General features: G+C 41.5%; 1 protein-coding gene across 11 annotated transcripts in view; it reads right to left on the minus strand.

Annotated features, from left to right (window-relative positions):
* snx14 (sorting nexin 14) overlaps positions 1 to 13471 on the minus strand; it is a 147308-nt gene that overhangs the window by 34524 nt on the left and 99313 nt on the right. For all 11 annotated transcript variants that reach the window (XM_078556783.1, XM_078556787.1, XM_078556782.1 and 8 more), the window contains 4 exons: positions 7373 to 7484; positions 5954 to 5994; positions 4208 to 4327; positions 2863 to 2986 (listed from right to left, as the gene is read on the minus strand). In XM_078556783.1, the coding sequence (XP_078412909.1) occupies positions 2863 to 2986; positions 4208 to 4327; positions 5954 to 5994; positions 7373 to 7484 (397 nt within the window). The remainder of the gene's footprint in view (positions 1 to 2862; positions 2987 to 4207; positions 4328 to 5953; positions 5995 to 7372; positions 7485 to 13471) is intronic.

Below are 13471 nucleotides of genomic sequence, written 5' to 3' on the forward strand. Positions count from 1 at the left end.
GGCCTAAGGGGGTTTAAAAGGTCAAATTTTGAGAACAGGCTGTACTTGATAGGTTAGATGCAGAGAAACTACTTCCTCTGATAAGAACATAAGAAATAGGAATAGGAGTAGGCCATTTGGCCCCTTACGCCTGCCCCACCATTCAATAAGATCATGGCTGATCTGCCCCAGGCCTCAGCTCCTCTTTCGTTCCAGCCCCTAATAGTCCTCAACTCCCCGATATTTCAAAAATCTATATATCTCCTCTTTAAATACTTTCAGTGATCTAGCCTCCACAATTCTCTAGGGTAGAGAATTCCAGACACACTTTGAGAGAAGAAATTCCTATGCATCTCAGTCTTAAATGAGTGACCCCTTATTCTGTTATTATGTCCCCTAGTTCAAGATTCCCCCACTAGTGGAAACATCTTCTCAACATCTACCCTGTCAAGCCCCCTCAGAATCTTGTGCGTTTCAATAAGATCACTCCTCATTCTGCTAAACTCCAATGAATAAAAGCCTGACCTGTTTAGCCATTCTTGATAAGTCAACCCCTTCATCCCAAGAATCAGCTTAATGAATCTCTTTTGAACTGCCTCCAATGCCAGTATATCCTTTCTTAAATACAGGGACCAAAACTGCACACACTACTCCAGGTGCGGCTTTACCAACGCCCTGTACAGTTGTAAAAATAGGGAAGTCTTGTTAAACTCCAATCCCTTGGCAATACAGGCCAAAATTCCATTTGCCTTCTTAATTCTTGCTGCACCTACATGCTAACTTTGTGTTTCATGCACAAGAACACCCAGGTCCGTCCGTGCTGCACTTTTTTGGAGTCTCTCTCCATTTAAATATTAGTCTGATTTTTGTTTTTCCCTACCAAAATGCATGACCGTACACTTTCCTACATTAAACTCCATTTGCCAAGTTTTTGCCCACTCACTCAACCTATCTATATCCCTTTGCAGATTCCTTGTGGCCTCATCACAACATGCCCTCCCACCTATTTTTGTATAGTCAGCAAATTTGGATTCATCACACTCTGCCCCCTCCTCCAAATCATTAATATAGACAGTAAATATTTGAGGACTGATCCTTGTGACACTCCATTAGTTATGTCTTTCCAACCTGAAAAACCCATTAATCCCAACTCTGTCTTCTGCGTGTTAACCAATCCTCAATCTATGCTAATACATTACCCCCAACACTGTGAGCTCTTACCTTATGCAATAACCTTTTATGTGGCACCTTATCGAATGCCTTCTGGAAATCCAAATACACTACATCTACCAGTTCCCCTTTATCAAGTTTGCTTGTTATATCCTCAAAGAACTCTAGCAAATTTGTCAAACATGATTTCCCTTTCACAAAACCATGTTGACACTGTTTGACTGTGTTAAGCTTTTCTAAACGTCCTGCTATTTCTTCGTTAATAATGGACTCTAGTATTTTCCCAACGACAGATGCTAGGCTGACTGGTCTATAGTTTCTTGCTTTTTGTCTCCCCCCACTTCTTGAACAGGGGTGTCACATTAGCAGTTTTCCAATCTTCTGGGATCTCCCCCGCCACCCTAAATCCAGTGAACTCAGGAATATTTCGACCAATGCCTTCACTATCTCTGCAGCCACTTCCTTTAAAACCCTTGGATGCAGGCCATCAGGCCCTGATGACCTTTCTACCTTTAGTCCCATTAGTTTGTCAAATACTTTGTCCCTCGTGATAGAGACTGTTACAAGATCTTTCCTCCCATTAGCTCCTTGCTTATCTGATATCTTTGGGATGTTTATAGTGTCCTCCACCATGAAGACCGATGTAAAATATTGGTTTAAATTATCTGTCATTTCCCTGTTCCCCATCATCAATTTTCCAGTCACATCCTCCAAGGGCCCCACGCGTATTTTAGCCACTCTTTTTATAAACCCGTAGAAGTTCTTGCTGTTTGTTTTTATATTTCTTGCCAATTTACTTTCATAATCAATTTTCTCCCTCTTTTTTAGTCTTCCTCTGCTAGTTCCTGAAAAATTGCCAATCCTCTGGCCTGCCACCAGTTTTCGCCACTTTGTATGCCTTGGTTTTTGATTGGATACTCTCCTTGACCACCTTTGTTAACCACGGGTGGTTCATCCTTCTCATTGAGTCCTTCTTTTTGACCAGGATAAATTTTTGCTGAGCGTTATGAAATATCTGCTTAAATGTCTGCTACTGTTCATCCATTGACCTTCCCCTTAGTCTATTTTCCTAGCCCACTTTAGGCAACTCTTTCTTCATACCTCTGTGATTGCCCTTATTTAAGTTGAGGACATTGGTTTGAGACCCGAGTTGCTCATCCTCAAACTGAATTTGAAATTCTACCATGTTTTGATGGATGAATCCTGAATAAAGAAATCTTAAAATTAGATCTAGCCCATTCAGGAATAAAATTAAAAGCACTTTTCCCACACAAGGTATAGTGGAAGTAAGGAACTCTTTCCTCAAAAGGATGTGGACACATCAATAGAAATCTTCAAGACTGAGATTCATAGGTATGTGTTAGGCAAGAGCAGCAAGGGATATGTAACCACGACAGGTAAATGGTGTTGGGGTACAGATCAGCCATACTCTGACTGGATGACAGAATAGATTTGGAGGTTGAATGACCTACTCCTGCTCTGAACGTTCCCATAACTAACTTCCAACAGATAGCCTTCAACTGGCAGTATAACAGGGTTCCCAATGACTGAATAAAATAGAAAGTGCCATTCAATCTATAGACAGCACAACACCAAGGAACAGGATTATTCACCCGCAAAGCAAAATGTCACATTCAAGGAGCCACAGTCTGGATGATACATAGATATACTTTTTAGCTCAAAGGTCTCAGGTGAGTCTAAAAGCTCACTTACCCACATACATCAGGTAATCATAAATGCCATCTAATGTCATCATTTCCATGAAGTAGTTCTGGTTGTACTTCTTCTCTATACTTTCAGAGCGATTGGCATTATTTTTGTACAAGTCATTATAGAGCTGAAAGAAAGGAATCATTAATTATTAATGAACCCATCTTTCCTTCAACAGCATTTAAACATGGTGCTTCACATTTACACATGCTACCATTTACTATCCACGATTACTATCATGGTTTCAAATGGATATATATTTATATATAACTGAGATTTCTTATGGTGTGGCTCTCTGTGAGCCAGAAGACTAAGAGTGAAGTGTGACAAAGTGCAATGCTAACAGGAAATGTGTACTATACACAAGGTTTCTACCACATTAGTAGTCACCATCTCCCCTCATTGTTCTGTTCTGAACAACTAGCTGGAGAAAAACAGTGTCTTTTAATTGTCTCTGTTGGGTAGACATTGCCACCTGTGGCAGGAAGACTGAATAGCAGATACATTGCATCTATTAAAAGTAACAACATAAGAATTGGGAGCATGAGTGGGCTATCTGGCTCTTTAAGATTGCCCTGCCTTTCAATGATGATTATGGATGATCTAACTTAACTCTACCTGCCTGTATTATCCCCGTATCTCTCTAATCTCTTTATATCCATTCAAAAATCTATAATAAATCTATAAAATCACAGAGGCAAGTATTACTACTATACTTTAAATGTGACCTCTGGACATCAGTGTCACAAAAATAGTACTGGAAATAGGTGTGGCAAATAGGAGGTGCTGTTGCACATAAATTTTACAAACATTATGTTAATTCTGAAAATTACCAGATTTGTTGTAAAGAGTTCATGATGGCTATATTGTAGAAAGACGATATAAAAGCATTTAATTCAATTTTTACAATTCACAAAATTTATTTATTTTCTTAAAATTTGCTACTCCTTAAATTGGCCAATTTTAATGTGAACTTAAAAGGCCATTATACCACTAACACCGTGGTCATATATGAGCAGAGTTCAGTGGAATAGTATCGCTACCTGCAGAAGCTTAACAATACTAAAATTTCAGTGTAATAATGAAACTTCAAAACTATTAAATTCAGTAAAATTATCCATTACTACTACTTCCAAATTACCAAATTTATGGACACACAAAAACTGATCATAATATAAGTGCCAACTGTAGCCCAGTTGATGAATAATTTACTTGTGAATAAAAATTGTGCTACAATTTCAAATCACACGTCAATAGCCCAACAATGTTTATTACAAAGAAAAATAAGAGTCATAATTGGTTGGCTCCCCCCACAAATCACCTGCAAAATACACTCTCTCAAACTTACTTTCTTGTCATTTTCCGAAGTAGGACTGAGAATAGTGAGCTCCGGCCTGCTTGGTTTAGGTTTGGAAGCCTCACATGAGTTGATGAATGCTGTGAGGAATAGCTCCAGATGTTGGCCTTTCTATACAACAGCAACAGGGGAATAATAATTGCATAAGTTATACAAGTGCGATATGTAGAAACTAAGGAAAAGGTATAGGCATAAAACGAGGACAATACAGCAGAACAGAAAAAGGCCAAATAAAATTTGATACAGTGGATGCCACTTCATACGTTTTATATCCTGTTACTTGTAGTTCTGGTTAAAAGCCAATTTTAAAAAAAACCCTGATGCTGAACTGATACCCCTCAAAAGTCGCAGGTTCACTGAACAATCTCCAGGGGAAGGCATTTGGAGCTACCGGATCTCTGTTGGTGCTGCAGCAATTGGTCAGCAACTTGGCCTCTATTCTCCTAGGAGGAGGAGGATGAGGGGGAAATAATGCATCTACCTGCTCCTGATAACTATCCAGTATTCTCTCCTTAAAACTGCACATCTTGCAGACTGTGGGTTATGCCCTACCTCCACAGTTAGATAGTCTGTCCAAGGGCACATAATAAACATCAGGGATTGTCATGCGGATAGCAGAATGTATCCAGTAGATTTGGAATTGCACCCCATACTTCCAGGAGGAGAGAAAAGAACTTGTGGTTCACCTACCCAAATACATGTGAAAATACTGCACAGTAATTTATCACATGTTTGGACAAAATCAAACAATTAAATAATTCTTTATATTTAATTTTATTTCAATATTTATTATTTTTTGATCACCGAGATTTGGTGATCAATCAAATGAATTGACTTGGGAGGAGCCTGGCTTGACCAAGTGACAGAGTTAATAGTTAAAATGATAAGACTGCTAACTTGCTCTGGATTAATGGCCCTTCGTACTCATTGTTTTGTCACGATGTCAGGCTCAGTAAACTGATCACAACCAGGTTTCCCAACCACGTTAGCAGCAGTGAAGCTTTCATCAGAAGCATGTACATAAAAAGAATGAGCAGGGATGATAATCCATCAGGACCTATGCTGAGTTAGCTGATTGAAGCTGGAACAGTTTTGGAACATCAAATAGCAGAACTGGGTTCAGATAAGTGCACAAAGAGACCAGGCACTAACAGATTAAATAAAGATGAAGCTAAAAGAAAAACTAAATTCTGCAAACTCAGCAGATCAAGCAGCATTTATAGAGTTAAAAAGGAAATTCAAAATGGACCTTTTGTCAAAAGCTTTGACTCGCTGAATGTTTCCAGCACTTGTTTCACATTTCCACAACTACAGGTATTTTCTTGTTTAAACATGAAGACAAGTTGGACTCCTCCAGCACAATAAATGAATTAGCTGACCCATGAGGTCCATGTAAGTGGGCAACATGATTAGCCTGAGTGGCTTTCATTCCAATTTTTATCAGAGATTTGTCCCAATATTAAGGATAAGCGATCTCAAGGACATGCATGATGTTGCATTCACCAATAATATGTAAAGGATGCATACCAATCAGATGATGGTGGGATTAAGAGGAATAATATGAATAGGGAGGTGAGAAAAAAATCCAAGGGCAAGTTAGCAATAGTTAATCCCCTGCATTCCCCAGGAGCTCACCTTAGCTGGAAACTTGGGAACACATTATCTGCTCACCCCTGGCTGAAGATAATGTGCAGGGGAACCACTGTAAATAAATTATAAAATATATTTGTAACCTACCTCCTTTATCAGTTTTCCAGGGACAGACTTGATAATCTTTCCTACAACATATAACACAATATTGCATTTGATTAACTAATTCACTCAAGTGGTTTGAGGTCTAACTCTATTTAAACAATTCCATATACAATTTAACAGTGCTTGTTACATCCATAAAGGAATTACTGTCTAATTCATTTTTATTCTTCCAGCCTCAGTTGTCAGTTCATGTTTTTCCATTCCTTCCATACTGATGTTAGGGTTTAGCTGTACAAGGGAAATTACAATATTCCTCAAAATAGTTAAACCCACCAGGACACACACAAATCCCAATTTTAAATCAGTTAAATTCTGGATGATCAAGAGGAAAACCCCCATGGATTCCTCAGCTTGAGGCCTGGGTCATTTGGATAGTTTTGATTCTCCCGCCCAACGCTGGCAGGAGCCAAGGCATATGAGAACAAAAATTGAGGTGGATGCTGGACATCACCTTGGGCCCAACGATTAGTCTCCAGCATAAGACAGGAGCTGAGGGTGATGGTTGCAAAGCACACTGGGGGGGCGGGGGTGGAAAGGAAGGCCACAGCAGCCAAGGCCGAAGAATTGCTTGTGCGGCCCTGAGAACAGTCCTGCTCCTTCTGACCCCCGAGGAATCCTTCCAATGATTAAAAAAATTAAACTTACTTTGGCACTGCCTGGCCATGCTCCAGTTTGACACCGCCTGAACTTTTCATAAGTTTAAGTTCAAATCTCATTGTGCCAGCAATGATGCCAATGGATCACGACCTTCACACTTGAAATGTTACTAGTTAAAATGGTGGAGCATTTAAGTTACCCCACCACCCCTTGAAGAACTCAGTTAAAATTGGAGAGCTATTATTCAAGCTGAGGTGAAAGAAAAGGCAGTAAATGAAGGTGCCAAGAAAAGCTTTACAATTAATCTGAATTAGGTTGCTGTCTCTGCACAAAACTGGATCCATTTATATATTTCCCTCAATGTTTCAAAAAAACATTCTTGCTCAGTAATAATTTTAGTAATGCTGTACATGAGCTCAATATAAAATTAAAATCACACTCGCCCACCATTACTTGAATTGCTGACTCTAGAAAAAAAAACTGCAAAATCTTGCTGCCTCCAGCTCAGAAGGTAGCTTGTCCTGCCCACGTTACGTGCTGACACCCACTGTACAGCAACACAAGTGTGTTGCTAACAAATGTTTATTCTAGCCTCAATGCCTTTTATTTACCTCAATATAAAAAGATATAATAGCCTAAGTCTCCACCCTGAATTTCCTTTAAAAGTTCAAAACTTTGTCTACTCCCATAATGCTCGAAGTCATGTTATCCAGAGCAGCAAATTACTCTTTTTATTAAAAGACAGAAAGTTATCTGGATTGTAGGGCAACATGCAGTATAGTGTGAAGAGGACTTTACACTCACCCAGGTTTACATCCGGAAGAATTTTCTCAAGAAACTGTGATTCACAGCCATCGGGGGACAGAAAATCGGCCAGAAGTTGGCTGTTACTTAGTTCTGGATGTTTCAACAAATTCTATTAAAGTTCAAGAGAAATAAAATCAACTTCATCACTTTAATAGAGCATTTAGACTTTGCAGAAAAATGCAAATTTTTCTGAATAGGTTATTTTAATCCACTTAATATAAGCAAGTTAATGCTCACTTTGGAACATACACCCATCAGAAAATCTAGGCTAACAACACTACCAGAACGTTGTTATGAAACATTCCATAACTAGAGGCCATTCATTCCGTTTCCATATGTACGCTGCTGACATCTATCTCTAACCTTATCACCATCTCTCTCAACCTTTCTACCGTCTCCAAAATGTCAGACTGCTTGACAGACATCCAGTATTGGATAAGGAGTAATTTCTGCCAATTAAGTATTAGTCATCAGCTCCATCCTTCTCCCTGAAAACTGAGGTTAATCTGACAGTATGCAACCTTGGTGTCATACCTGACCACATGTCCAAGTCATCACCAAGACCGCCAATTTCCAACTCCATATCATCGCCTGACAGCTGCTCTGCCTCAGCTCACTGCTGACAAAATCCTCTTCCACGCCTTTATTACTTCTGGACTTGTTATTCTGATGCATTGCTGACCCGCCTTCCAGATTCTCTGTAAATTCGTTATCATCCAAAACTCTGCTGCCCATCCTAATTCGCACCAAGTCTCGTTCAAATATTACCCCCGTGCACACTGCCATACAATGGTTCCTGAATAAGTAATAACTCGATTTTCAAATTCTCATGCATATCTACATGAGATGGACTGCCATGGTTCAAGGTGGCAGCTCACCACCACCTTATCAAGGCAATTAGGGAAGGGCAACAAATGCAGGCCTAGACAGCAACATTCACATCCCTAGACAATAAAAAAAAGTATGAATTCAAGCGGTGAGGTGAGAATGACTGCCTTTGGCATCAAGGCAGCATTTAAATGAGTATGGCACCAAGGAGCCTGAACAAAATTGAAGTCAAGGGGAAATCAGGGGGAAACTCTCCACTGGTTGGAATCATACCTAGCACAAAGATGCCAAGTATAGGGACTTTAAATATTATAAATGCTGCAAGTTTGAACACAAAGGACTCTTGCACTCAACAGGAGGAAGAGCATCCAACACAGGGCGTTAGTGAGAAGTGACTGAAACATTCTGGGAGAAATCACCGCAGACACAACGACTCAGAAGGGGATCGAGGAGGACCCACTGTCAAAGAACGGAATAGTCCCAAACATTACATTGCTGTAGTGTTTCCATCCCTCCCTCCTCCTCAAACCAAAAAAAGAGGGAGAGGCAGTGCCTTCAGGAGTGCAGCAGGCCTGCGAGGGACACTCTGCTGAGAGTGGATTTAAAAAAAACAGTAATTCCTGGTGAGTTTTTTTTCAATCTATTAAAGTTATTCATTGTTTAATACTGAGGTAGGAGCTAAAAAAAAAGCATAGAGTAGTACTGCACAAGTATAATTAGTCAAGAAACAAGGTTCCCAGCTAACATAAATAAGGCCCCGAGCTAGCGTATTTTTTTTTAAGGGAGTAACTAGCTAAATCGAGAGGGACATCATGGCAGGAGATCTCAGACCCGTGATATGCTCCTCCTGCAAGATGTGGGAAATGAGGGACGCTGACCATGTGTGCAGAAGGTGTGTCCAAATGCAGCTTCTAGCTAACCGGATTTCGGAGCTGGAGCTGCGGGTGGACTCATTGCAGAGCAAGTCGTGATGCTGAGCAAGTCGTGGATAGCATGTTTATCGAGGTGGTCACACCGTATGTGAAGATTACACAGGCATGAAGGGAATGGGTGACCATCACGAACTGTAATAGACTCAGGAAGGTAGTGCAGGAGTCCCCTGTGATCATCCCCCTCTCTAACAGATATACCGCTTTGGATACTGTTGGGGGGGGTGGCCTCTCAGGGGAAAGCAGCAACAGCCAAGTTCACAGCACCATGGGTGGCTCTGCTGCTCAGAGAGGCGGGAGGAAAACAAGTGGCAGGATTATAGTGATAGGGAATTCAATAGTTATGGACAGACGCTTCTGTGGCCACAAACATGAATCAAGGATGGTATGTTGCCTCCCTGGTGCCAGGGTCCAGGATGTTACGGAGCGACTGCAGGACACTCTGGGGAGGGAAGGTAAACAGCCAGTGGTCGTGGTACACATTGGTACCAACGACATAGGTAAACTAAGGGATGAGGACCTGCAAGCTCAGTACAGGGAGTTAGGGGATAAACTAAAATGCAGGACCTCAAATGTAGTAATCTCAGGATTACTCCCAATTCCACGTGCTAGCGAGAGCAGGAATAAGAGGATAGACCAAATGAACACGTGGCTGGAGAGATGGTACAGCCAGGAGGGATTCAGATTCTTGAGGCACTGGGACCGGTTCTGGGGAAGGTGGGACCTGTACAAACCGGATGGGTTGCACTCAGGCAGGGGTGGGACCAGTGTCCTTGTGGGGGCTTTTGCTAGTTCTGTTGGGGAGTATTTAAACTACTGTGGCAGGGGGATGGGATCCCAGGAGTAGGATCAGATAGGTCAGATTCAGATCAGAAAAATGGAAGTAGAACATTAGCTAGGGACGTTGTAATAGACATGGAGTTACAGGAGAAGCAAAGTTTTAAAAGTGTACAGCAAGGGAAATTGATGGGGTTAAACTGTTTATACTTCAATGCAAGGAGTATTACAAACGAGGTAGATGAGTTAAGGGCACAGGTCGACACATGGCAGCAGGATGTCATTGCTATAACAGAGACCTGGCTAAAGGAGGGACAAAACTGGCAGCTAAATATCCCTGGTTACAGAGTCTTCAGACATGATAGAGTAGGAGATAAAAAAGGAGGGGTGTAGCACTAATGGTTAAAGAATCAATTCCAGTTGTGAGAAGGGATGATATACTAAATGGGTCAACAAACGAGGCTTTACGGATTGAGCTTAGAAATAAAAAAAAGGTGCAGTCACACTACCGGGAGTATACTACAGACCCCCTAATAGTGAAAGGGAGATAGAAGAACAAATATGTAGGCAAATTTCTGCTTGTAAGAACAAGAGGGCAATAATAGAAGGAGACTTAACTATCCTAATATCAACTGGGATTCAAACAATATAAGGGGCACTGAGGGAGAAAAATTCATGCAGTGTGTCCAGGAAAATTTTTTCAACCAATTAGTGACAAACCCAACGAGAGGAGGTGCAATTCTAAACCTAGTCTTGGGGAACAAAGAAGGGCAAGTGGGTGAAGTGATAGTTGGCGACCATATCGGGGACAGTGATCACAATTCAGTTAGATTTAGCATTACCATGGAAAGGACAGAGAAAAGGCAGGAGTAAAATTCTTGAACTGGGGGAAGGCAAATTTTGCAGAAATGAGAAGGGACTTGGCTGAGGTGGACTGGACAGCACTGCTGGAGGATAAAACAGTGGAAAACCAGTGGGAAGCACTAAAAAGCGAGATCCTAATTGTACAAAATAGACATGTCCCCTACAAAAATAAGAGTGGTACTGCCAAATCTAGACCTCCCTGGTTGTCTAGAGGAATACAGGGGAAGATCAAACAGAAAAAGAAAGCGTTCGATAGGCACAAAGAACTAAGCACTGCAGATAGCCTAGACGAATATAGGAAGTGCAGGGATGAAGTAAAAAAGGAAATAAGGAAATCAAAGAGAGGGCATGAAAAATGATTAGCAAGTAAAGTTAAAGATAACCCAAAGATGTTTTACCAATACATTAATGCTAAAAGGTTAGTTAAGGAAAAAGTGGGACCTATCAGAGATGAAGATGGAAACTTGTGTGTAGATGCAGAGGCTGTGGGAAGGGTTTTGAATGAATATTTTGTCTCCTTGTTTACAAAGGAAAGGGAGGATGTAGATTTAATAGTCCAGGAGGAACACTGCGAGATATTGGACAGGATAGTCATAAAGAGAGAGGAAGTACTCGAAGGGTTGAAATTCTTGAAAGTTGCTAAGTTGCCAGGGCCAGATGGATTGTTTCCGAGGCTGCTGAAGGAAGCCAGGGAGGAGATAGCAGATGCTCTGAGGATGATTTTCCAAACTTCGCTAGATAGAGGGGAGGACTGGAGAAATGCAAACGTAGTTCCATTGTTTTAAAAGGGGTCAAAGGAAGTGCCAAACAATTATAGGCCAGTTAGTCTTACATTGGTGGTGAGCAAATTAGTAGAATCAATCCTGAGAGATAGGATTAACTGTCATGTGGAAAGGCATGGACTAGTCAGTTATGGTCAGCATGGATTTGTTAAAGGAAGGTCTTTCCTCATAAATTTGACTGAATTCTTTGAGGAAGTGACAAGAAGGGTTGATGAAGGTAATGCAGTGGATGTTGTGTACATGGATTTTAACAAGACATTTGACAAGGTCTCACATGGCAGATTGGTCAGGAAAGTAAAAGCCCATGGGATTCAGGGTAACGTGGCTAACTGGATAAAAGGTTGGCTTTGTAACAGGAAACAAAGGGTAATGGTCGATGGATGCCCTTGCGAATGGAAAGTTGTCTCAACTGGTGTTCCACAAGGCTCGGTGTTGGGACCCTTGCTGTTTGCGTTATATGTTAACGATTTGGACGTGAACGTGGGGGGCACGATTGGGAAATTTGCAGATGACACAAAGATTGGCCGAGTAGTGGATAGTGTAGAGAATAGCCATAATCTCCAAAACGATATAGATGGGTTGGTGGAGTGGGCGGTAAAGTGGCAGATGGATTTTAACATAGAGAAGTGTGAGGTCATACATTTAGGGAGGTCAAACAGTTACAGGGATTACATAATAAATGGGAATATACTAAGAGGGGTAGATGAAGTGAGAGATCTTGGAGTACAAGTACACAGGTCCCTGAAGGCAGCAGTTCAAGTAGACAAGGTTGTAAAGAAGGCATATGGAATGCTCTCCTTCACTGGCAGAGGTATAGAATGTAAAAGTAAGGATATAATGTTGGAATTGAATAAAACACTAGTGAGGCCACAACTGGAGTACTGTGTGCAGTTCTGGTCACCACATTACAGGACAGAGAAAAGGCAGGAGTAAAATTCTTGAACTGGGGGAAGGCAAATTTTGACGTAATAGCTCTGGAGAGAGTGCAGAGGAGGTTTACAAGAATGTTGCCAGGGTTAGAAAAGTGTAGCTTGAAGGAGAGATTGGATAGGTTGGGGTTATTTTCCTTAGAACAAAGAAGGCCGAGAGGTGACTTGATTGAGGTGTACAAAATTATGAGGGGAATAGATAGAGTGGACAGGATAAAATTGTTTCCCTTGGTGGAGAATTCTAGAACCAGGGGACATAGATTCAAGAGAAGTGGCAGAAAATGTAGGGGGGACATGAAGAACTTTTTTTATGCAGAGGGTAGTGGGTGTCTGGAATTCGCTGGTCAAGTTGGTGGTAGAGGCAGAAACTTTAAACTCTTTTAAAAAGTACCTGGATCTGCACCTAAAGTGCTGTAAGCTGCAGGGCTATGGGCCGGGTGCAGGAAGGTGGGATTAGAAAGGGCACCTGGGTGTCCTCAGGCTGGCATGGACAAGATGGGCTGAATGGCCTCCTTCTGTGCTGTAACTTTTCTATGTTTCTATGCTTCTATTGTTAGTCTACTGCCTTGATGGAATTCAGAATGAGGGGACATCACGTTAAAATTAGAGCACAATTCAGGGGTGATATCGGAAAGCATTGCTTTTATTCTTTCATGGGATAGGGTTTCATTGGATATGGGCACCACTGGCTAGGCCAGTGTCTGTGGCCCATCCCTAACTGCACTTAAGGAGGGGATGGCGAGCTGCCTTCTTGAACCGCTACAGTTCATTTGATGTAGGTACACCCACAGTGCTGTTAGGGAGGGAGTTCCAGGATTTTGACCCAGCAACAGTGTAGGAACAGCGATATAGTTTCAAGACAGGGTTGTGGGGGACTTGGAGGGAAACTTGCAGCTGCTGGTGTTCCCATACGTCTGCTGCACTTGTCCTTCTAGAGTGGTAGAGGTTGCGGGTTTAGAAGGTGCTGGCGAAGGAACCTTGGCACTT

Source organism: Cetorhinus maximus, chromosome 14, assembly GCF_964194155.1.
Source record: "Cetorhinus maximus chromosome 14, sCetMax3.hap1.1, whole genome shotgun sequence".
Taxonomy (NCBI): Eukaryota; Metazoa; Chordata; class Chondrichthyes; order Lamniformes; family Cetorhinidae; genus Cetorhinus; species Cetorhinus maximus.